The 27,260-nt window shown below is 40.1% G+C and overlaps 1 protein-coding gene across 1 annotated transcript in view; it reads left to right on the forward strand.

Moving 5' to 3' along the window:
- Positions 1-27,260, forward strand: part of LOC124777773 (cytoplasmic dynein 2 heavy chain 1) — an 829,086-nt gene that overhangs the window by 346,331 nt on the left and 455,495 nt on the right. Inside the window, exons 29-30 of the mRNA XM_047253283.1 lie at positions 5,648-5,767; positions 23,144-23,326. Of these exons, the coding sequence (XP_047109239.1) occupies positions 5,648-5,767; positions 23,144-23,326 (303 nt within the window). The remainder of the gene's footprint in view (positions 1-5,647; positions 5,768-23,143; positions 23,327-27,260) is intronic.

Raw genomic sequence — 27,260 nt, forward strand, 5'->3', positions numbered from 1 at the left:
TTTGCTGAGCCTGTGCAAATTGACCTGTAATCTCATGTTACAATATCTATAATACAAAAGTTCCACAGTGTCTGACAACTATTCGACTTCCACAGTGAAGTGTGTAATGTTTGCTCTTTCTCTCATGTATTTCTTCCTTAAGCTGCATAATTGTACTTCTGAATTGTTCTCCACCATATCCAATCCATCACATTATTCAGAAATGTGTGGCAATGTTGGCTTATGACCAGCAATTCCTGAATTGGCATTATCTGAGAATACCTAGTCTGAATAATACAATGAACAACTGTCCAATAGTAGCACTAGTTATACATGCATTCTCAGTAGCATTACCAACTAGCACTTATTACCACTATGAGTGAAGCAACAATTTGATTTAAACAGCAATGAAAGCACAAACTATACACAGTATCGCAATTATATTCTTAGCATCAAATTACTTTATTACTGCCATAGAGCCTGTATAGTACTTATAAAGTTTTACAATTTGTAGTTTAACTGATCTGCATTGTAGAAGAAATGTGTGCCTTTTCTTTTTCTCCAGCTTGTCTTCGTATGTCTGTCCTTTTCTTCTTGGCTCACTCCTTCTCAGGTTTCAGCACCAAAAAATGTTGTGTCTTGAAAATGTGCATTACACTTGTCTTCTGCAGTTCATCTCTAGTCACCAGTTACAATGAACAACCTGTAATCTTCAAAATTTGCTAATCAGCTTATGTTATTACTGTCATGTTACTTTTGTTGCATTGGGCTCCAATTGTACACTCCAAAATGTGGGGTGATACAGTGATGCCGATGGACAGTGTTTCAAGGTGGACTTATGTTTGTCTTTTACTGCCCACTATAGGTTATCAAAAGTGTCAATTAATATCTATCAACATTTATAAAGGATATGTAGAATGAGTTTCTGTTGTAAGTGATATTGCCTTATTTATTGTGTCTCCAGTTGTTTGTCTCTCCTGTAATTGAATTAAAATAACTTTGTGAATGCCATTCCATTGACTCAAGTAGTAGTGGCAAGATATTAGACAACCACAACTCTTCCCTGTACCCTACATGTGAGCTGTGTTGCCTGTTCTGTAGCTGCCTGCAGAGCCAGACAAGGCAGGTTACATGGCATGGGGAGGGGAAAATAGCCAGCAATGCTACCCTTTCCATCCCCCCCCAACAATAATGTAAATATGTCACAAAGTTATTTTTATCAAGCCATAACTCTGTACTGGGTAGAGCTTATGCCAAGTAGCAGTCTTGGAAATCTTTTGCACGCAATAAATGGGTCTGTAAGATTTGGATATCATTGGATCTTTGTCTGTTCTTTATTGATAACCACTACATCAACATTCTTTCTAGATGCAGGCACTCATTGCTGCAATACAATCTCATTATATGGGTCACACAGGTAGATATGCAATTAATCAATTAAGGCTCATATAACTTCTACAGTTACTGCATCCAGTCTTTAAAGTTTTTTTTTTCTTTTTTAATCACAAAATTGTTTGTCTAATTCATTATTACATAAAATGATATGCATGTTTACTATTTTTTATAGTAATGTCTTCCCAAAACACCCTTCACAATCTATGCTAGTCTTGTTTATCACCTCCTTTTGCATTGTCAAGAAGCAGTGTTTCCATTAACGAAGTAGCTGACTGTTCTGAAATGTTCTGTTACTGTCCCATCATTTCATTTGAGCATGGCCAGTGCATTTGGTGATCATATTTGCTGACTATTTTATGTGGTGCATGAAAAGGATCTATTTCTAAGCAAATTTCCACGAATTTTCTCTGTCACTTTAATTTTTCTCCATAACTTCTTTAAATTATTGTTTAATGTGCCTGTATCCAATACATGTTGACTTGTGTTTCCCTTCAAGTGATAACATAATGTATGATATTATGGTTGTTCATTATTTCAGTCCCGACCTTCCAGCCTTTCACAAAGCCTGATGCTCTCATATTTATTACACTTAAGTCTACGTTTGAAGTTATTCTAAACTCTCCCTTTATAGACTAGAAGGTGAAGAGTTATATTTACTACCTCTAGATTGAATACCATGATAGTTTCTTGTGTTCAGTCAGGTGACTATGCCATGACAAAGATCTCACATTTATGTCAATGACGAACACAAGACTTTTGGTCCCACCTTGGTGACGAATATCTTTCAGCTCCATTAGAAGCTCATCAGTCTCATTGTTAATTTGAAAATACATGGAAACTGGCACCAATTCCATTTCCTGGTTAGCATTTCCCTTTTCTGGTTAACACACAGATTAGAAGTTTCAAAAAATAATGTGATGTTTTTGTGATAATAATGGCCTTATTAGATATTGCTATTGCTGACATGGGATGTTGGAGTTGATTAGTTTGTGGCACATGGACGATATTTCCTGCCTTTGTATGCATTTCTCATACACACAGTCCATCATACTTTAACTTGTCTGCCACCTTTGAAACCTCATGCAAAATGTTGGAACTTTTCATTTCATTAAGCAACTATTTTTTGTCTGCGTAAGAGATGATGGGTATACGTAGCTCAATATGCCAGTGGTCATCCATGATAATATGTGTTGTCAGAAAGTTTTTTTTAATATATGTAAGGAGTATAATAAATTTCTTCTAGCAGAAACCTTTTTCGTTTGGAATAGGAACTCCTGGTGGAATGTAAATATTTAGAAGCAAAGGTAACAACTCACTAAATGTTAGGTGTTTTGAGTTATCTACAGGCACATAAACAAGACTGAAAACATGCTATTGTATCCTATCCTCATCAGTTCACAAATGACTGAGTTTGAGGTGGATCCTATCTGCAAAATTAGGCATAGAAAAAGTAAGATAATCTCATTATGGACTATGTATTCCTTAGTATATATCTTACCACTGTAGTATTACCAGCTCTTACAGCTCAATGAATTCTCTATGTTTTAATATATCTGTCATCCATTTATTACGTTCTGTGATTTGTTGCCCACTTTTCTGTTATGAGTCTTCATTTCTTTAACAGACTAGTTGCTCTGAGTCTCGCACTGTTTCTGTTGGAAACTCAGACCCGGTATTCGCAAGGAATATTGATGTCTACTTCAGTTTGGCTCCTGCCACATTCCACAAGTACCTGCTCAGTGTATGCCACAGCCACTCCCCCCCCCCCCCCCCCCCCTGCCCCCCGTAAGCTTTCTTTACTTTTAAACAACATAGTTCTGATTTGTTTTTGCAAAAGCTTCTTTCCTGCATTTTTGATGGTACATAATGCTGTACTTCCTACTGTTGCATGATCTCTTTTGCTCACTTTTTCCAGAAATTTCTCATTTCTCAGCTGCCTTCCTTCCCCTTAATCATGATCTTTCTCCCTTATGTGGATGACATATAATGATGTTGTTGGAGCCTTGATTACTTTTTTATGTTTTGAGACACTTATCCATAACATGCCCGTGAAAAATGAAATGATCATATGGCATTGGTAGCCAGTAAGTGATCCCTGTCTGGGGAAGTTTTGCAGTTGAGTTGCAAGTCTTTTTAGTTGATGCCACAGTGGGTGACTTCTGTGTCAATGATGGTGAAATGGTGAAGAGGACAGCATAATAACCAGTCCCCAAGCAGAGAAAATATCTGACCTGGCTGACAATTGAACCCGGTCCCTCTACATGGCAGTCAGGCTAGCTGACCACTCAGTAAAGGGGCAAACTGTCTGTAAAATGTGCCTTGCAAAGGGGTTTGATACATTTTACTCCATTTCATGCCTGCATGTATGCTCTACTTTCATTGTTTCATGAGAGCTGTTCTAACCTGAGGATTGGTGAATTGCCATCATTCAATTTGGTCCTGTTGTGCATCATGCTTTGAAACCACCTTGAATGCTTTCTTTGGTCAATTAATTTTCAAGATTCTGCATGTGTATCTGTCTTTTCATACATTTATATCTGTGTTCTTTGGAGTGTTACAGAGTATCGTCAAAGATTTCTTCTTCTTTGAATGTTTGTATATGAGTGTCTCCTGCACCTCTCAGGCACTGCAGATGGGTCATGGAGATAATGCTTGTAATCCTACTGGAAAAGGGAATACTGAGTCTGTCAAGATCCTTGGTTGATTGATGGGAAAAACCAGGTGCTTTTTTTATATCTCCATATGCCTCTGAAGCCATCATGTCTCTCACTAGAAACTCAAATGTGAGCTGGACTTTGGGTTCACTGTTGTTGGGGATTTCTTATGTTGGGGTGGGGGGGGGGGGTGGGGGGATGATTCTGTGATTCGGCTCTACTCTTAAAGGTGTAAAGGTGTACAGACTGCTGCAAAGTCACCTATTTTCTGTCCTAATGTGATATACACTGACATGACAAAGGTTATGGGACACCTCCAAATATCGTGTTGGATCTCCTTTTGCCTGGTGTAGTGCAGCAACTCCATATAACATGGACTCAACAAACTTCTGGAAGTTCCCTGCTGAAATATTGTGGCATGCTGCCTCTATAGCTGTTCATAACTGCGAAAGTGTTGCTGGTGCAGGATGATCTGCATGAACTGACCTAAATGTTCAATGGGGTTTATGTCGGGTGATCTGGATGGCCAAATCATTTGCTTGAATTATCCAGAATGTTCATTAAACCAATCATGAAGAATTTTGGCTCAGTGACATGACATTGTTGTTTGGGAACATGAAGTCCATTAATGGCTGCAAATGGTCTCCAAGTAGCCAAACGTAACCATTTCCAGTCAGTGGTCAGTTCAGTTTGACCAGAGTACCCAGTCCATTCCATGTAAAAACAGCCAAACATCATTATGGAGCCATCACACAGTTTGCACGGTGCCTTGCTGACAACTTGGGTCCATGGTTTTGTGTTGTCTATGCCACAGTCGAAACCTACCATCAGCTCTTGCCAACTGAAATCAGGACTCATCTGACCAGGATACAGTTTTCAATCATCTATGGTCAAACTGATGTAGTCATGATCCCAGGAGAGGCACTGGAGGCAATGTCATGCTGTCGGCTAAGGCTCTCTAATTGGTTGTCTGCTGCCACAGCCCATTAATGCCACATTTCACTGCACTGTCCTGATGGATGTGTTCACTGACAATCCATGTTGATTTTTGAGGTTATTTCACGCAGTGAAATGTCACTGCTCTCGGTCATCAAGTGAAGGCCATCGGCCACTGCGTTGTCCGTGGTGAGAGGCAACGTCTGAAATTAAGTATACTCGGGACACTCATGACCCTGTGGATATCCTTCATGATTTCTGAAATGTGATGTTCCATGCATTTAGTTCCACCTACCATTCTGCATGTAGAGTCTGTTAATTCCCTTCCTGCAGCCATAAGCATGTCAGAAACCTTTTCACATGAATCAGTGAAGTAAAAACGACAGCTCCACCTATGCACTGCACTCTTATACCTTGTGTACACGATACTACCACCATCTGTATATGTGCATATTGCTGTCCCATGACTTTTACCGCATCAGTGTATTTTAACAGTACTACAGAATGCAATCTATGTTATTTACACAACACACACACACACACACACACACACACACACACACACACTCACACAATAATCAGCTCTGTTCACACACAATAATCACCTTTGTATAGAAAATTAAAAGTAGTGATAGTGAAGTCTCTATACATTTCTGTCTACTTTATTTTCCATATTTATTTAGGCAATGCGGATGGGTCTTGGAGGTAATCCATATGGTCCTGCTGGAACAGGGAAGACTGAATCTGTGAAGGCCCTTGGTGGATTGATGGGACGTCAGGTGCTTGTTTTTAACTGTGATGAGGTAATGAATTTGTTTTATTACAGTTTCTCCTTCTACATAGTTGTAACAACATGTAGTGCTTATGAGGCTTAATAAATTATTTATATTAAGCTCTTACACAATTTCAGACTGCTGTTAGAGAAGATATAAAAACGGTTTGTTCATGTTTGTGCATTGCTCAGCATACAGTAACTGAAGCTGCTATAACATCCCTCACAGCAGTCAGCTTTAATCTCATTGTAGTCTTACGGTGACTGAATTATTTTCTCAATCTCTTCATTATTGTAAACTCATGGGTTCCAGGCTCTTGGATAACAACACGTAATGGATGAGACAATAGTTTTGTTTTCTTAATGTGTTCACAATTCTAAGATAATCTGAGTCCCAGACACTTGTGTCACAGATGAGAATTAATAACACAATAGTTTTATAACTCCTTGGATGATGTAAAATTGGTCATAATCATATCAAATATTCTAAAATTTATCTTCAGCTATATCATATTAATGCTGTTGTTTGATCTTCTACGGTCCATAGTTGTCACCCATCATTATTTTGACTAAAAAGTTTGAATTTAACTGCTCATCTTCTCATGTTGTATTGAAATATTAATGAGGTTTTTAATGTACCTAATGCACATTGTGGTTATATATTCATATTGTGCTGTTTGTGTTAAGTACATAAAGATCAGACTAAAAATAGTGCATATAAGTCAGCTTAAAATTTTTAAATGATGAGTTTCCTTGGTCATGAATGTATGTGAGCATGACGAAGATTTAGATTTGATGAATACCTTGGAAATACCAAACAACATACAAAACTAACAGACAAATATAAATGGACCAACATAAATTACAAAAATAGTACACACAGCACTGAACAAAATATCAAAAATGAATTCCTAATAACTGGAGATTCTTCGTTTCAAAATGTAGTAGCCCCCAGCTGCACAATCGATGTTTGCCTATGGATAACTCATCAGTTAAATAAGAATTTGGAGAATGTTCTTGAAGCAAAACATAGCCTAATGGAAAGGGTAAATTGTAATGCAAATTACGAAGCTGTTTATCACTGCGGGGATGAATTTCCTTCAAAGCTACCATGAGGAAGACCATCATCAATGAACAAGAAATGTGATTGCAACAGCAAAAAAAGTATTTTCAGCGTCAAAAGTGGCAGTAAGTGGCATTATCTGTAGAACATCAGCAAGTGACAAATATGTAGTCAAAGTAATCTGTAGAAGGAGAGGTACAAATGTGGAATAGAGGGAGTACTTTGAAGTAATATGGTGCCACACCTTGTAAGTGCTGTACCTTGGTGATCTGCTTGAAAACCATGTTCAGCAACTGTAGACTGCTTTGAGATGCATTCATATTGCAGTTGGCAGCCATTGTGAGTGAGTGAAGCTGTTGTAATGAATTCAATAGGAGGAATAACTATTGCAGGTTGGTGTTTTTCAGTTTCATTCTTGACGTAATATATAAATTATTAATGTGTTTTCTAAACAGACGTTTAGCTAATACATTAAGCTGTAACATGGCATGTTTGTTGCCTATTTGAATGTAATTCTTAATTTTATTTGCATTTCTGAATTTCAAGTTGGCTGTGTCATCGATATGGAATACAACTATTCCACATTGGTACCATAGTATTCCATGCTTGTACTGCACTTTCACAGCCTGTTTTATTTGTAGGTGTTGCTTCAGAAATGACTTCACGGCTCGAAAACAGTAGGGTGAGCTGCTATACAAACAGCAGCTAAAAATTTTAGAGAAAAGAAGACGGGCTTCCTGAAGGTGGCAAAAACTTTCCAAGTTCCCAGGGCCACTCTGTTTAGGCTATTACAATCAAATTCACCAGGTGATTTAGCCACAAAGACCAAACTTGGCCAAAAAACTGTTTTATCTATCAAACAAGAACAACAGCTGAGTGAATATAGCATGACAATGGAAAGTAAATTTTTTGGATGTATCCGATGGAATTTCAGTTTGCCAAAGCCAATAATATGAATAATCCATATTGGGTGAATGGTCTGGAAGAGGGTGGTTACGCCTTTCCTTGAAGTGGCACAAAAAGGATATTTCAATTTGAGAACCCATAGCAACTTCATTTAATAGATCTCTAGGTTTCACAAGAGAAAATGTGGCAATGTTTTTCTCTCCACTTTCACAAGAGATGGAGAAAAATGTCTTTCCACCGGATAGAATATACAATGTTGAGGAACCTGGCTAAGCATTGTGTAGAGCAAAGTTCCCCATGTTATTGAAAGAAAGGGAAAGCGACAAGTGGCAGCCATCGCTTCTGCAGAGTGTGGATCACCTTTGACTGTGTGAGTGCTACAGCCTGTTTTGTTCCACCCATGATGATATTTTCTCATATGAACTGAAGCAGTCAGCTAATAAAGGGCGCCCCATGATTCAAAGACAGGTCTTAGCAGACTGGGTTTAACATTTCTTTAGAAAGATGAAGCCAACAGCAGAATTACTGGTGCTTCTTATTCGGGATGGGCATTATAGCCACTCCAGAGATCTGGATGTTATAAATCTCGCATGCAAAAGCATTGTCAGCATCTTATGTCTACCTTTTCACATCTTCCACAAGATGCAACTGCTTGAGAAAACTCTCATGAGTTCTTTGAAAGTCTATTACTGTGAGTAGGTACGCATATGGATGAGGGAAAAATGCACATCCAGTAACAATCATGCACATCACTAAACTGTTTGGAGAGGTCAGATGGAGAAGACATTAGTAAATGGGTTTAGGGTGACAGGAACAAACTCATTAAAAACTCATATTTTCAAGGATGAAGATTTCATTGCCAGCAATAAAGGGATAATTTAGGACTTAAACAATGACCCAGTCAATGAAACATATGCAAGATCTGTGGCTTCTAAAAATGGGAAGGGTAATGCTGAAGCAGAGACAAGAACATTATCTGCTACATTGGAAATTACACCTTGGCAAATTTCACCCGTTCCTCAAATAAAGAAGAGGCTGGGCACCAGGGGAGCAAAAGGAGTTTCTTCAGCATTATTTACCCCATTTCCATACAGGAGATCTCTTGAAGTATCGATGACAGCAACAAATAAACTGGAGACAATGAATCAGTGGCCACCAAAGAATAGGCACTAAGAATCATCTGATTCTGAAGACAATGTTTTTAGTGTGAAAGATGATTTGTCCACCCTCAGTAGCGTTCTGGACAGCCATGTACCCACTAATGAAAATGCCTATTGTCTCTTTTGCCCAGGTAAATTTTCACAGGATAAGGCATGGTAATAGTTTGGACAAGAAGAGAATAGAAGCATTCAAAATGTGGTGCTACAGAAGAATGCTGAAGATTAGATGGGTAGATCACATAACTAATGAGGAAGTATTGAATAGGATTGGGGAGAAGAGAAGTTTGTGGCACAACTTGACCAGAAGACGGGATTGGTTGGTAGGACATGTTCTGAGGCATCAAGAGATCACCAATTTAGTATTGGAGGGCAGCGTGGAGGGTGAAAATCGTAGAGGGAGACCAAGAGATGAATACACTAAGCAGATTCAGAAGGATGTAGATTACAGTAGGTACTGGGAGATGAAGAAGCTTGCACAGGATAGAGTAGCATGGAGAGCTGCATCAAACCAGTCTCAGGACTGAAGACCACAACAACAACAAAGGCATGGTAAGAATGGGTAACATGTCTAATGTGCAAAATGTGGCTGCGTACTGAATGTGCAAGTTACAATAAAGGAGGCTAAGTGTGTGACTTCTGCTAGTGAAATTACTTAGAGTAAGGAATTTAGAAACTGAAAATGATATATTTCGTTGGTTTTTCTACTGCATTATCATGTTTTAAAGTGTTTCCTTTGACAATGAATTATTAGATTTTTTATTATTTCTTTTAACTTTAATAGACTTGAAATGAATGGACTGTTCCATATTTGCACCCCATAATCTGAAGAGCCAAAAGTATAAACTTAGCATTATGCATAATTAAAACAATGTTTCTAACATAGTATGTATTCAGAAATGTAGTAAGCATTAAAATACATCCCAGAGTATGGCTACAGCTATTTTGTTTACTTATTGTGAAAAACTGAGAAATTTATGAATGAAAAACAAAATGGTATTCCTTATTTGTACCACATCTCTAGTGTCAGAGAACAGTGTACCAGTCTAGGAACAGTATTTTTATATCCAGGCTCCTTAGCGCAGGATGGCCTACATTTAAACAGGTTAGGGTTTGCAAAATTCAGCAAGATGTTTACTGGCATGTGTAAAATTATAAACAGTGAGGCAGACTAAATATGAGTGATGGGGATGAAAATCTGCCTAAAAGAATAAAAGATATAGGTCTGTTAAGAAAATCCATTCTTAAAACAATAGGTAACAGTAAAAACAAATTTTTTGTGCATTTAAATATAAATGCCATACATAAGAAACATATAAAGTGCAGAGATGCAAAAATTAATGATCTACAAATTTTCTTGGTGGGAGGGAGTAACATAAGGGGCGTTCAAAAAGAAACGAGTTGGAGGCATAATTACAGAAACCAATACCTGTATGTTAGAATTATTGACCCTGGCTGTTGAGACACTTGTCCCACTGTGATACAAGGTGGTGAATAGCTATCTCATAAAATTCCCGGGGCTACGATGTAAACCAGTTCCACTATACAGCTGGAAATCGTTGTCTGAGGTGAATATTTTCCCCCTTTTTTTTTAAGACGCCCCCTTCTGATTCACTTCCTGCAGCAAGGGACAACAATGAATGCCCCAGTGTTACTCACAAACCTTGACCACCCTTCGTCAAGTGATCAAATCGAAATGACCAGGCAATCTCACTCCTGTGGTCATTCTGCTCCACGACGATGCAAAGCCTCATACAGCCAACACAATCGTGGCAATCCTGCAGAAATTCAAATGGGAGGTTCTCAGCCACCCTCCATACAGTGTGGACCTCTCTCCCTGTGATTACGCCATTCTTGGTCCACTTAAAAAGGCACTGACGGGCAAACAATTCACCTCAGATGACTATGTCCAGCTGTACGTGTGGAACTGGTTAACATTGGAGCCCTGGGAATTTTATGAGACAGCCATTCACCGCCTTATGTTACAATGGGTCGAGTGTCTCAACAGCCAGGGTCAATACTTCTAACATACAGCTGATGGTTTCTGTAATTATGCCTTTAGGTCATTTCTTCTTGAACACCCCTTATATATCAGTCCTTTGCCTAAACAAACTTCGGCTAAATAATGTAGGGAAGTATGTTGTATCTGGTAGCTTTTATAGAAGTGAAAAAATTCAGGGGACTTCCTGCATACTAATTAAATATTCTGTAACATGTGAGTTAAGAGTTGATTTTAATTTTCTAAATGATGAGAACATGCTTGAAAGTTGCAGTATGGAATTAGAGAGACAAAATATTGTAATACGTTCACTATAGAGAATCCCAAGTAAAGAAGTAATGAAAGTATTTCTGTTTAAACTAAGGAGTCTCTTACAGAAACTAATGAAAGAGCTAAAGAAAAGGATTATCATAGCTTCTGATTTTAACATAAACATAATAAATGAATGCAGTTAATCAACAGAATTTATTGATCTGATTGAAACATTTGGTTTCAAGCTAAACTTCACAGAATTCACAAGAGAGACTAAACAAACTGCAGCCTATATAGCTAACATTCCGGCAAATTGTTCATTTCATAATACAAAAAAATTCTCCATTGACGTACGTATTTCAGATTATTCTTCACTGTTTTTGGAGCTACCAAAAGTAAATGAATCAGTCATTAGAAAAACGTGCATCAAGCAATGCTCCAGTTAGGAAATTATAATCTTGTTTTATTGTAGGATTACAAATGTGGACTGTCAGTGGATCATTGTACTACAAGTTACGAAACTTACGACAGATTTCTTAGGGATATTTTGTTTCTTTTAATGAAATATTTCCCCCTACAGTTTGCCATAAAAATGACTAGCAAACAGAAATGGGTAACTGCTGGTATAAAAATGTCAAGTGACAGAAGAAGTCAGTTACATAACAAACTAAAAAGTAATGCAAATGTAGATTTTATAATGAATGTAAAAAGATATAACACTAAATTTGGAAGAGTGTTAAAGACAGCAAAAGAAATGGCACACAAAAAATTTATTCCGATCCATACAAATAAATCAAAGGCAGTTTGGTCAGTTTTGAAATCTGAACTCAAGTGTCCTAACCAACAGTCCACAAATTTACTATCTTGATAGATAGGTGACAGAACCATTGTAAACCTTTCAGAATTATCAGAATATTTCAATGTGTTTTTTTAATAAATGTATGAAAATCAGATGTTGATGAAAGTGGCTGCATAGATAATCTCCAACCCTTTGGTTTCAATCAAGATAACAGGCGAACTGTGACATAGCTTGAATGAATTACAGCTAAATCTGTAGAAGAAGCTGTATTCTCCCTTAAAAATAAAAAATTTGACTGGATGTAATGAAATACCTTCTATAGTAATTAAAACAGTTTCTAGTATAATGTCAGGACCCCTATCTGAAATAATAAACCAGTAATTTAGAGAGGGTGCTTCCAGATGCTCTAAAGTAGACGTTCCAGAAAGGAATATGTAGAAAACTACTGGCCAGTATGATTTCTCTTAATATTTTCAAAAGTGTTCAAAAAGTTGTTGCAATAGAAGCTTCATGGCAAAATCTAATACCATCACAATAAATCAGTTTGGTTTGCAGAAAGGGAAGAGTACAATATGTGCCACTGACAGATTTGTTGGGAAAATTTGCTTATTTCTTGACACATTCCAAAAAGTTACAGGAATTTTCTGTGACCTTACAAAGACTTTTGACTGTGTAAACCATTCTCTATTTACATAAATTAGAAAGATACAGAGTAAATGGTAGTGATTTGAAATTGATCAAACCATATTTAACAGACAGAAGACCAAGAGTAATTGTAATGTCAGGCATAGGAAATTGTTTCTCGGAATGGAAAATTATTTCACAGGGAGTCTCACAAGATTGCATCTTAGGTCCAGTCCTGTTTTTATTTTATGTAAATGATTTACTTCAAAATATAACATCCCACTCAATTTTATCTGCAGACAACACATCTGTACTCATTGAAAGTGAGGCCACAGAACAAATTCCCCAAAGAGTCATTAAGTCCCTAAATAGTTTAGAAGATTGGTTTGATGTAAATGGATTAATACTATACAGAGAGGGAAAAAAGGAAAACCATCCAAATCAAGTAACTTCCAAATTCCAATAAAAATCAAGAATTTAGAGAAGCAGAATCTCAAATTTCTGGCGATAATTTTTAGAAAAAAAAATTACCCTGATCTTCTCACTCACGCTACATAGCAAAAAAGTTAAATGGTCTTGCATTTGCAATGACAGTGTTGTCCTATTGTGATAAACCTTTAGCATTTCTTTTATGTTTTCGTCTTCTTTAAAGGCAAAGAGAAAAGATGAAGCGGTAGCCCATCATAGAGCCTATGCGTACCATCATGTATTTTTGATTTTCAGTTGTTAAAAAAGAGGGGAGTTTTTCTTGTACCATTAAGAGGAAGTAAGAATTCGTGCTCAGCTAGTGAATGAGTGAGAAGCACGCCATTTTAAGCAAGTAATTGTAGATCGCCATTTTGGGGTCGCTATGAATAAGTGAGTAGTATGTATTTCATATGTACACCATTTAGAAAATACAGTATTGTTTTATTAACAGAAAGGTCGTGTGGGTTGTTATGTCAAATAGTACGATAATTACAAGAACTGAAGCCCACCTGTGTACTTTTGAAATATTACGAAGATCCGATAAGCTCAATGGGAACACGGTCAAGATTTTGATGGTGAACACTGCGACCAAACATAGCATTATAAAGAAGGGCAAGCACAAATCTACAGCGGAGAAAGAAACTACTTCCCCCTGCAAAATAATATGAATTAATACGAACTTATTTCCAGGCATAGCTCAGCTTATTGTGCTTGTCATTCATGCCAAAGAATTAATCTCATTAATTCAATACATTTTAAAAAGCCACACATTTCAACATTTTATTATCATTTATTCCATTATTTTATTATATTATACTATGCAAGTGACATTGACACTAGGAAAGTTGTTTACTACAGCTATTTTGAAACTATTATATGATACGGAATAACCTTTGGTGAAATGCAAGTAGCATAAATAGAATATTATTACTTCAAATAGCTGTTATTAGGAATATGTGTAATATTAAGCCTAGAGAGTGTGGCGTCTCTGGCACAGAGCACCCTGTCTTTGGGTACATTTTTCTTTGGACTAGCGAGTCTGGCGTGAACTTTGTGCTCGTGATATGTGTAACAGCCATAATTGTCATATGTAGAAGTGATCAATAAAAGTATATTTCATATAGAAGTGAGTTATCTCTCGACTAATCTCCCATTATAACCACAGCAGTGACCCCGATACCGTCGACATCGCATCGAGCGTTATTTGTGCTTGTTTTCATCATTCACTCACATCATATGCCAGACTGCATTGTTTACGCCACAATGCATCTGCCTGTCACTTTCGGTGCAAGTGTAACAGGCCCCATTAACTCTGCCAATTGCAACCATGAGTGAACAAGTGTACCTTCTTCGAACTTGATTATAAGTGAACAGTTATCTGTGCTGGGCCATGCCGGCAGCCACCTAACCTTACCCGGTTCAACATGTCTGTCGCATAGTGTGGCAACACAACAGCAGCCTCAACATGGACAGTGCCTGCCACCTAACCACAACATGGAGGACGTTCCAGTTAAAGACAATGTGGTCTATCCTTCATGTACATCTTCACCTTGAGGATGGATTGGTGCCCCGGAAATTTCTAGGATGGTGAATTGAACGTTACAATGTATGGGGTAGCACGTTCTCATGTACATAGTGTGGCAGCACCTCCCTGCACGCCGTTTTGGTGATGCTGGTTGCCTCGATCACGCTGGTTTCTGCGACCGTCACACTGTGGTTGCACCATGATCACCTTCTGCTCACTTTCGTAATGGTGCCGACCCTTCCACCTGCTCCGGTTCTCGGGTCCACCACCCTGTGGCTCCACCACGACTGACCCCTGCTCACAGTTGCAATGGTACCGGCCGTTGCACCCGTGCCGCATTCTTCATCAGGTTTGCTGGGTGGACACACCTTGGTGGCCTATACACCCACCTCCACTCCCTCCATATAGTGTGCTGCATGCGGCCACCACCCCACCCAGACCTCGGGCAACGCACCATGCACTGATACCGCACTTTCGGCTTCGGAGGTGTCCTGCTCCAGCCGCACCGATTTCCAGCTGCTGGAGCAGACTAAACATGTGGTACCAGGCAGATTCTGTAAGCTACCTGCATTACAAAAATACAACCCAAAAACTTGATTGGACCGCCTCCTGGATATCCACGGCATCTCTGACGACAGCGCCCATTTAGTCTGCCTGGTGAGCCATCTTCACACACATATGGACCTCATCAGCAATTTGCTCCTCTCACTGCCTGTCTCGCACAAATATTCAATGGTCTATCGAGCTTCTTTCCTGCCCTCCAGCAGGGGTTATCCGTCACATTATACGCGAGGAGCATCATGATGATCGCACCCCTTTGCTACTTTGGTGGCGTCTATGTGCTTTAATTGACAACCACGCATTGCCTGACACTGCTCTTTGGACATTGGACGTTAGGTATGGTCAAAATGCCTTTGGATCTGCAGCTTCATCACCTGCCTCACATCGCTGACCTACTCAAGATTCGATTACGTATGGTGGATCAGAATTTCTCTATCATTCGTCACTGACATGACCTGTCACGAACGACATCACCACCATCCTACTCAGCTGGAACACCTGTGCCTCCAGTTCCATGCCCAACCAGCAGAGACCAATGTGCTTGCCTCGGTGCCTCAGCTGCCCATCAGGAGCTGCCACCTAATGGCCTACATGATGTAGTGCCAGTGGGCTCCTGACAGCTGCTGACCGTACCTGAGCAGCAGCCCGATTAGCTACCAACCCTGCCGCAGTCAGCCGCTACCCGTGCCCGCACCTCGCTGGAATGCTACCCGGTCCACTGTGCTGGTTCCACACTACATACAAGGATGCCGCCAACGACTGTCGCACACCCTGCACCTCCCCAAATGAGACTGCCAGGCACGTTTAGGTGCCATGTCCCACCACGCACCTTCAGGCACCTATCTTCTGATGCTGCACGACCCGCTTCAGCAATGCGACACCTCTGTGCCACAGATATCCCGACTAGCATCCGGTTTCCTGTCGACACTGGTGCCAACATTAGCATCAACCTGTCCAAGCACACTGTCAACACACTATCTCCCACTGCCCTGGCCATGATTGCTGACAACCATTCTCCCTTTGCCGTCCATGGCTTCATCAAGACGTTGCTTCACTTCTCACCACTTCACACCTTCCCTTGGACCTTCCATGCTGCCAACGTGAACCTGTCTACACCCAATTTCAGTACTGCTTCACTCTCTGCCTCCTTGGCTGCGTTTACCACATGTGCTTACCTGGTTGAGGTCATAACCTCATGGCTCTCTGATCTGTCATACGTGTGCTCCCAGGTCGACAAACTCTGCACTCAGAATGATGAGTTATGCACCCGCATCGCCTCTGCCTCCGCAGAATTGTCACATTACGGTGTACCATACATCACTTATCTGCAGCCCCACAGTGAGGCGGCCCAGCACATGCCTCTACAGAGTCTTCTCACCAACCTGCTCCAGTGTCAAGCATTCCACTGCCTGCTGTTTATTTCTCATCACTGTGGAAGAATCTCCAAGACGCACTTGCATTCACCCTCCAGATTCTTTGTGTCACTTTACTCCTGCATCACGCCTTCCATTGCTGAATACAGCTGACACCTCGCCTACATTGCCTTGGTTTGTCAAGGTCAGTGAACTGATGTTGCCTGTGGATTCCTTCTTGACCCCTCATGTCAACTCCCCTATGTGATTATCGGCCATCAGTAATGGCACTTGCCTAAGATCCGCAATGCCAATGGCCCGTCTGTTTGTTATAAGGCCAGGTATCTTAATGGTTCCAAACTTCTGCACGCAAAGAAGATCGTTCAGGACCTGTTGCCTTTGAGAGTCCTCCACCCCTCCGATAGCAACTGGTCTTCCCCTGTTCACCTTGCTCCCAAAAAGGACGGCACCTTACGGATGTGTGGGGACTGCAGGTCCCTTAATGCCTGCACCGTTATCGATAACTACCCCATACCACATATACAAGATTTCACACAGTTGCTTCCTGGTTTTACCTTTTTCTTTGTATTAGATTCCTGTGCATGTACCAGATATTCAGAAGATGGCCATCATTACGCCTTTCGGCTTATTTGAAAATTGTTACATGCCTTATGGATTGAAAAATGCTGTTCAGACATGGTAGCATTTCATTGATTCCATTTTGCTTCCTCTGCCTTTTGCTTACTCTTACTTGTACAATATCCTTACCTTTTCTTCCTCCGCTTAGGAGCATCAATTCACCTCGCTTGAGTCCATTCAGCCCTCACTGCCAATGGCTTGGTAATCAGCCATGATAAATCTCTACTATGTTCAACATCCATTGTCTTCCTCGGCCATTCTGTCTCTACCGACGCCCTCTGGCTGACAAGTTGTTGTGTGGAAATCATACTTAAATTTCCTCTCCTGGGGATTATGCTCAGCTCTGTCGTTTTCTAGGTATGGCAAACTTTTACCGCAGCCATATTCCTCAAGCTGCCTCTGTCGAAATGGTCCTCATCAATGCTCTCTCTGGCAAGAATGCCACTGGAAAACGGAGGTTGGAGTGGACCCAACCAATGCTCGACACTTTGGTAACCTTAAAACTGCTCTAGCCAAAGCCGTCACACTTGCCCACCCTGACCCTGAGACCCGTGTCTCGATCACAACTGATGCCATTGATTCAGCTGTGGGCGCCGTTTTACAGCAGCACACTGCTGACTCCACTCAGCCCCTCCACTTCTTTTCCAAGAATCTGAGTAAGAGCCAGTGCAATGGTCAGCATTTGACTTTCTGCTGCTCACAGTGTATGAGGTGATTAAACATTTTCATAGTGACCTCAATGGATGACTCTTCACCACCTATACTGAGCACAAGCCACTCGTGAACACTAATCCAGCTAAAGACTTTCCACCCAGGCATTTCCGCCATGTAGACTATATCTGTCAACACTCTTACAATGCATGCTATATCCGCGGCATGAAGAACGTTGTGGCAGACTACCTTTCCCTCATCTGGTGCTAAATGCACTGCTGAAACTGGAGGAGCTCGCCCGACTACAGGCCGACAATGGCTATATACAACAACTAAGATCAGACAACGGTTCATCGTTCTCTGTCCAGCCCTGTATACTACCTGGTTCGGTAATCCCTGTCCTTTGTGACACCTCTATGGGCACACTTTGCCCCCTGGTCCCCACTGCTCTTCACCATAGGGTCTTTATTGCCTTGCATGGGTTAGCTCATCCTGGGACACTAGCTGTGAAATGGCTGGTCATGGAGCACTTTGTCTGGCCTAGTGTCAAGCACGACTGTCGCGCATGGAGCCGTGTGTGCATTTTGTGCCAGTGCTGTAAAGTCAGCAGGCACACCCACCTCCTCTGGGCAAGTTTGACATCCCTAAGGGGCGTTTCTGGCATGACCATATCAACGTCATTAGCCCCTTCCTCTGTCCGAGGGCTACAGATATATCTCGGTGGTCATCGACTGTGTGACCCGCTGGATTGAGATGGTCCCCCTTCCTGACATCACAGCCGAGACTGTTGCCTGTTCCTTTGTCTCGGCGTGGGTTGCTTGCTTCGGCTGCCCCCCTATCTCTCACCACCAACCAGGAATGACAATTTGAGTCAGCACTTTTTGCATGCCTCTGCGAACTCTGTGGCATCACCAAGTTTCATATCTCAGCTTACCACCCGCAGGCGAACAACCTTGTCGAGCAGTGGCACTGCACGCTCAATGCTGCCCTAATGTGCCACGGAAGCCTATGGTTGGAGGCCCTCCTGTGGGTCCTGCTGGGTATTCACTCAGCTCATAAGGAAGATCTCAATGCCTCACTCACTGAGGTTCTGTATGACGAGCCCCTTCTTCTCCTTCCCGAGTTCATTGAGGATTCACCCCCCTCTACAACCAAGGATCTCCCTGTCCTGGTTGAGCATGTCTGCGTGCACATCACACCCTGCCCCCCCCCCCCCCCCACTTCACCCCTCCACTGTGTTTGTCCACAAGGACATAGCTATGTGCGACCTTGTTAAGCTGTGGGACGACACTGTGCGGGCAGCCCTTTAGCCGCCCTATTCGGGCCCTGACAATGTACTACATTGCAGTACCAACACATTTGTCATCCACCTCCATGGATGGTTCCAGACAGTTCCAGTTGTGAGAGTTAAACCAGCGTGGTCCCTCAACGTCGACCTTCCTCTCGATGCAGCCTTTGGCCGACTTGTCTCCTCTCGCTGTCACCTCTCACGTGCAGCCATTGGAACCACTGGGCTGCCGACACTGCCATCCCCAGTTCCCGCACCGGCCACTGCCTACATCCACTGCATTGGCACTGAGATTACGACTTCATTGCATTTTGCATGCAAAAATTTTATATTGCACCATAATGCCTGAAGTAGTGCTAATGTGTCTCACTTCAATCAGTGGAAAATTTTATATAATGATCATATTGGCTAAATTTTATATGGATTTTCTTTATGGCATTTGACTGTCTTCAGCATTTTTAGTTATATTAAGAATGACGGTGGATAAAATGTAACACAACTTTTTTCCTTCAGAGATAAGGAAAACCTGGTCATTATTGTGGATCATATTATGACATTGGAATGGGTGGTCACATTGTGACTGGCCAAGTGAGCTACTGATGTATCTATTCCAAAATCACAAGGATTTCTGTAAAGATCGTTTGTTCTCTGGTTTAGTCTGTAATTTCTGGAGTCTCCTCAGAAATCTGATGGATGTTGTGCACAATTAATGTCCAAGTACAGTGAACAGCAAGTATAGGGGCGTGTTCACAGACTGTTGTCCATCAGCTATGCAGAATCATCTGAAAATAATCATAGAATGTATAACATCTTAAGCATTATTGAGTAATGTCATCAAATGTTGTTAATATTGAATCCATATGTTCTTTGAATAGCACTTCTGTATCATGTGCAGTATACTTTTTGTGTTAATTAATAAATAACTTCATTGAAGTTGGAATGTTGGTGAACATCAGCTACAGAAAAAATATGTATTATATACAAATATAGAGATGCAGATGTCAATTGCCAGCATTTAATAGCTTGTGATAGATTGGTACATAAGGAGGATGAAGAATTAAAAATAAATCCAGTGCTCAATACATGGTCCTACAATTATCTTGACGTAAAAAAAAAGAAGAAGCAAATAATACTTCAAGAAGGGAATTCACTGAACAGCATTGTTCCATTGCAACAGCTCATGACATGTTGCCAGATCATGATAAAATGCATTATACGATGTTCACAAGAGTACCAAAGGAGATCTCGTTATCCTTTTCAAGGGAATCTGAGTGATAGGACAGTATGTTCATCCCTGGAAGGAAGCCATTTTAATCCCTCGTATGGAGCCAAGGAAGAAGTATATTTGCCCACATAGATATTACAGTGTTGCCTTTGCAAACAGTGTAGGAAATAGGTGGAATGAATAGTGAATTATCATCTTGTTTGAATTCTGGAATCCAGACATCTTCTTAGATGCTTCCAGACTGGGTTCAGGATGTATCACTCCACCATTGACCTTGCTGGAGAAGGGTATATAACAGAATTCCCCACACAGGCAGCATGATTTTTTGACCTTGAGAAAGAGTATCCTTGGACTGATTGACTTTTAGTGTTGCTGAAGATATGTCTTCATCTTTTTAAGCTCCTTCCTGTCATGTCACTACTTCATATATCGAGGTGGAAAGTCATGACATTCAGGTTTGAGCAAGAAAATGATGTTCCTCAGAGGAGTTTCCTGCGTGTTACCCCTTTCACTATCACTACACAGCATTACACCCATGACTGGAAAGCTTGTACATACAGTTCTACTTCAGACAATGTAGCTATATTTTGCTGCTGATCCAGTGTGAAACAGCTGTTGAGCAGTTTCAGATGATCATAAGAAGAGTGGAGAAATGGATGGTGTGCACTGGTTTCAGGTTTACATCTGAGAAAACTACCTGCAACAATTCCCGCCATTCAAAGTGGGTCATAAAGAATGTTGTTTGGAAGATGTCTGATTTAGTGAGGTTTTTGGACATTACCTTTAATAAGAAACTCACTTGGCTACCAGACCACCTCTTAAAGTACTTACCATCTTGAAGTGCATTAGCCACAGGTCTTATGAAGCAGATAAAGCATACCGGATCCATTTTATAAAAAAAATTTGTAACCCTAGTGCGACATGCCCCTATAGAACCAACTCTGCCTCTGCAGGGAGGCTGGCAAGTCACTGTTGTCCATCAAGTGACTACTGCTCATGGTTCACCAAGTTTATATTTTCTTAGGTTTTTGTCTGATTCAAAGTCACTGCCATTCCATCTGTTTGTTCAGCCTAATGATTTGTTAGATACTCACAGGTCACAATGCTGTTAGGGATCTGTGCAAAGCAAACTGTTGAGGTACTGAGTGTGGGCCAGATTCCAGTTTTTGCCCAAAGATAGACTTAAAAGTGTCCCTTGAAGCTCAATATTACCAGAGCTATAATCAGTCTTTTGGAATGCAAGGAGGAGAGTCCCTTGGATTTCATTTCTAAGCTGTCTGTGATTATCTTATGCAGACATCACAGTTATATATCAATTTCCATTTATGGTTTTTACCCAGGGATCAGTACTGGCTGCTCAATGATATATATATATATATATATATATATATATATATATATATATATATATATATATATATATATATATATATATATATATATATATATAAAAAACAAAGATGAGGTGACTTACCGAACGAAAGTGCTGGCAGGTTGATAGACACACAAACAAACACAAACATACACACAAAATTCAAGCTTTCGCAACAGTTTGTTGCGAAAGCTTGAATTTTGTGTGTATGTTTGTGTTTGTTTGTGTGTCTATCGACCTGCCAGCGCTTTCGTTCTGTAAGTCACCTCATCTTTGTTTTTATATATAATTTTTCCCACGTGGAATGTTTCCCTCTCTCTCTCTCTCTCTCTCTCTCTCTCTCTCTCTCTATATATATATATATATATATATATATATATATATATATATATATATATAAAGTTTCTGGAGAAGCTGCCACAACTGTTTTCTCTTCATTTGGCCAAATGCCTATTCAGAATCAACAGTTCCATCTGAACCTCTTCTGTAATTATTCTCCACTATTTTCAAGTATTTCATTAAAGCTGAAGACATTATTATTTTTCAAGAGATTATCACTCTCTTTAAAGTTTTGTTTCACTGGGAGGTTTCATCTTGTTCTTTATTGTAATTAAATTTAGTTTCTGCACTGGGTGTAGATAACCTTGATATCAAGTACTCTAATCCCAAACATCATGTTTCTACCAACTGCTATCTCCTTCTTGGTACAAATAAGTGCTAAATCAGTCAGTAAGTCTCTCTTAGAGTGGCAGTACATCATAAAACCTACAAAAATGAAAAATAAGCTAAATCACTCACTCACCTGCATATGACACAGCTGCATGTTACAGAAAAGTGACTATGCACAGTTGCCAAGGCAGATGTGTGAGAGGGACGAGGAAAGAACTGGTGCAGATGACAGTTGGGGAAGACTGGTGGGTCAAGGATGGAAAGTACTGGAAGAGATAGGGTGAATGATTCAAGGAGTTTGTCCAGTCCACAGGCCGAAATCTCATTTAGTCTCCATTCTTGGCTATCCATCACTCCCCTTTCTTCTAGCCTTACCTATCTTGTTATTTTCCACACTGTCTCCTTCCTCCATCAGCAATCCTTCTGATCCTCCCATGTTCTACCACCTTTATTTTATGATTGTTCCATAACATATCCACATCTTCCCTGTGCTGACAAAATTCATCTCTTACGTCCCAATATTCGTCTTTCTTCTTGTTCTCCAGCATGTCTTCTCTCAACCTAGCTGCCGCATTGCTTTCCTTCTCCATCCAGTTTCAGGGGGATTTTTTTAAAATTTATTTTTATAGAACGTTTGAAGATTTTGGCCAGCTCTTATACTGTTTTGTAATTTAACATGATGAATTTAATCTGACTTACATGTTTGATGAAATAGTTAAATCAATTTTTTTTTCAACTGCTTCATGAAATTATTTAGTTTCAGACCGTATGTTTGATATTAATTATAAACTATCATGGAAGTGTTCTTTTTTCCTTAGATGAATGTGATTTGCAACAAAAGGAAAATATTTTTTCAGGCTATCGATGTAACATCAATGGCACGAATGTTCACTGGTATTGTTAAATGTGGAGCATGGGGCTGCTTTGACGAATTCAACAGGCTTGATGAGGCAACTCTTTCTGCAGTATCTTTGCAGATTCAACCAATACAGATGGCTCTGAAACTTGGACTGAAAACTGTGAAGATCCTTGATGAAGAAGTAAGTGATAATTTCCTATGTCTGTGGAAATTAGATTCAAATTTCCTTCCAGAAAACAGTATTTACACTAGCTTTTGAGCTATTGCTCTTTCTCTAGTAAACACACATTCATACACTCCAAAAAGCACGCACCCTCAGCGAAACTGACTGCCTATTATTGATAACAGTTCCCTGGTCAAGTGGAAGTGGAAAAGTGGTAGGTAAGGACGCATGATGTGGTGGTGGGAGGTTGGGGGGTAGTGGGATAGTGTGAGACAGAACTGTCGATAGGTGACTCAGTGACATTACAACAAGATGAAAAGGATTCAAAGTATAGAGCATATAAGAGGTAGAGTGAGAAGGTAGGGAAGTAAAGGAGAGGAAGTTGGAGATTAAGAGGGAGACAGGGAGGGAAGAAGGTTAAAGGATGGAAAGGGGAGGGGGGGGGGGGGGAGAAAATGGAAGAATATGGGTAGATGTCAGTACAAAATCTTGATGGGGATAGAGTAGTGTGGACAGAAAAGAGAAGGGAAAAGGTAATATGAGCCAGTTTAAACAGGTTAGCATAGGTTTAGCCCAGAGGACTGTGTGAGTACAAGATATGCTGGAGAGAAAATTCCCACCTTCATAGTTCAGAGAAACCAGTGCTGGAAAGGAATGTCCAAATGTCTTACATAGTGAAGCAGCCTTTGAAGTCATTTGTGTTGTGGTGCACAGCATGTTTGGCAACTGTATGTTAAAGCTGCAGTTTGCCTCATGCCATTCATGCAGTTAGACAGTTGCTTACATGTCATGTCCATGTAGAATGCTGTGCAGTAATTGTTGCATATCTGATATCTAACCTGGCTGCTTTTCACACGTGATTCTGCCTTTTATAGGGTAGGAAATGCCTGTGACTGGACTATGGTGGGAGGTGGTAGGTGGGTTTATGGGATAGGTGTTGCACCTGGATTGACCACAAGGAAATGGCCCATGGGATGCAGGATTGAGAGCAGGATTGGAATAGGGATGAACAAGGATATTCTATAGGTTGGGTGGGTGGTAGAATCCAACTTTTGTCAATGTGGTCAGGATTTGGGTAGGATGTCTCTCATATCAGGGAATAATGAGAGGTAGTTGAAGCCCTGGTGAAGACGAAGTAAATATTCCTGAATTCCAAGCAAGAGCAACTGCCAAGATGAGAAACATAGTAGCTATCCTTGGTGAAGTAGGTATCCTTGGAGCAACAAAGCAGCTTAAATCACTTAATAAAGCCAAGGTGTCCAGTCCAGATTATATACCAGTCAGGTTCCTCCCAGAGTATGCTGATACAATAGCTGCATATTTAGTAATTATATGCAACCACTCGCTCACAGAAAAATCTGTACCTAAAGACTGGAAAATTGCTCAAGTCACACCAATACCCAAAAAGGGAAGTGGGCATATCCGCTGAATTGCAGGCCCATATCACTAATGTCGATTTTCAGTAGGGTTTTGGAACACATACTGTATTCGAACATTATGAAGTCCCTCAAAGAAAACGATTTATTGACACATTATCTGGACAGATTCAGAAAATATCGATCATGCAAAACACAACTAACTCTTTATACTCAGGAGGTAATGAGTGCTATCGACAGGGGATGTCAGACTGATTCCATGTTTTTAGATTTCCAGAAGGCTTTTGACACCGTTCTTCACAAGTGTCTTCTAACTCAACTGCATACCTACAGAATCTCGCCTCAGTTGTGTGACTTATTTGTGATTTCCTGTCAGAAAGGTCACAGTTCGTAGTAATATACAAGAAGTCATCAAGTAAAACAGAAGTAATATCTGGCATTCCCCAAGAAAGTGTTATAGGCCCTCTATTGTTCCTGATCTGTATTAATGACATAGGAGACAATCTGAATAGCTGTCTTAGATTGTTTGCAGATGATGCTGTCATTTACCATCTTGTAAAGTCATCATATGACCAAAACAAATTATTTAGATAAGATATCTGTATGGGGTGAAAAGTGGCAATTGACCTTGAATAAAGACAAGTGTGAAGTTATTCACATGAGTACTAAAAGAAATCCATTAAATTTTGATTACCCGATAAGTCACACAAATCTGAAGGCTGTAAATTCAACTAAATACTTAGGGATTACAATTACAAATAACCTAAATTGGAACAATCACATAGACAGTGTTGTGGATAGAGCAAACCAAAGACTGTGATTCATTGGCAGAACACTTAGATGGGGCAACCGGTCTGCTAAAGAGACTGCTTACAACACACTTGTCCGCCCAATCCTGGAGTATTGCTGTGCGGTATGAGATCTGCATCAGGTGGGACTGAAGGATGACATTGAAATAGTTCAAAGAAGGGCAGCTCATTTTGTATTATCGCAAAATAGGGGAGATAATTCCACAGACATGATACGTAAATTGGAGTGGCAATCATTAAAACAAAGACGTTTTTCGTTGCGACGGGATCTTCTCATGAAATTTCAATCACATGTTTTCTCCTCCAACTGCGAAAACATTCTGTTGGTGCCCACCTACATAGGAAGAAACAATCATAATGATAAAATAAGAGAAATCAGGGGTCACACAGAAAAATTTAAGTGCTCATTTTTCCCGTGCGCCATCTGAGAGTGGAACGGTAGAGAGACAGCTTGAAGGTGGTTCATTGAACCCTCTGCCAGGCACTTTATTCTGAATTGCAGAGTGATCACGTAGACTTAGATGTAGAAGTAGACAATGTGGTTGAGTCTTTCAAGTCCACAGTGACACTGGATGATCAGAGGAATGTTGGTCGGCGGCTGGTTAACAGATTTACTGATGCCAGAGGAGGAGACAACATGGGATAATTTTTTATGGATGAGCTCGATAGAATAGTGTCAGTCAATAAAAGCTGTGTTGAGGTTATCTGCATATTTCAACAACTGCTTCCCATTGCAGATGTGGCACCACAAGTGATGAGGCTAGAAGCAAAAGACTTTTTGACATGGAATGGGTGACAATTGTCAAAATGGAGGTACCATTGGTGATTGGTGAATTTGTTGTGAATAGGCATAATTATGGAGTCATCTGAGATGGGGGAAGGACTAGATGAAGCATTTTGGAAGAGGTGTTGACGTTACGGAGGAAGGACCAAAGGTTTTTCCTGCCTTAAGTCCAGATCATGAAAATATAATTTCCATCCTGGAACCTCCATTGTTGTTACATAAATAAAAATTAAAAAGGAGATAGTGTAAATTCATAAATTTTCACTGTGATACAATAATTTCACCAACTGAAGTAAAATGGCTATCATATTATTGATGTCTGTACAGACCTGTAAAAGCTATGAGATAGAGAAATTTCTTTGACAGGTAACATGGAGCAGATGTAAAGTGAAACAGGTTTACTTACATATAATATTACATTGTATTTTCCATTGTTTTGAATCTAGAGTATTAGTGTTTTGAAGTAAGGTTGAATATTACACTAATATAGAGTGAAGCAGATGTGATTATTATGCTGAACATTGGTTCAGGTGGTACAAATCATGTCCAAAATAAGTTATTTAGGAGAAAAAAATCTAAAGTTGTAGTAGTTAGAATCACTAGTAAGAACAAAAATCTCACTCTTGTAGTTTCATTTGTTTCTTTCAGAGTTAACTAAAATATGAAATTGGCCATTGCATTTTGGGCAGAATCATTATGACCTGAAGAAATAATTTTAGGCAAACAATAGAAAATTGGGATGGTCAGTTAGGTATTTACCCCTTCTGCTCTCAAATATTATTCTGCTACATTAATCACTTATCACTGACAGTTCTTCAAGACAGAATAGACTTTTGCAAGTAGGAATGCACACCACTGTATGAACTGAATGAAATGTATCTTTCTATCCATCATTTGTTTTCGAGAGGATAATTGATTTACCTTTTTACAAGCCTCATACTAATTTTTTTCCTCATTAACTCTAAAGCTAATGTAAAGACAAA

Source organism: Schistocerca piceifrons, chromosome 2, assembly GCF_021461385.2.
Source record: "Schistocerca piceifrons isolate TAMUIC-IGC-003096 chromosome 2, iqSchPice1.1, whole genome shotgun sequence".
Lineage (NCBI taxonomy): Eukaryota > Metazoa > Arthropoda > Insecta > Orthoptera > Acrididae > Schistocerca > Schistocerca piceifrons.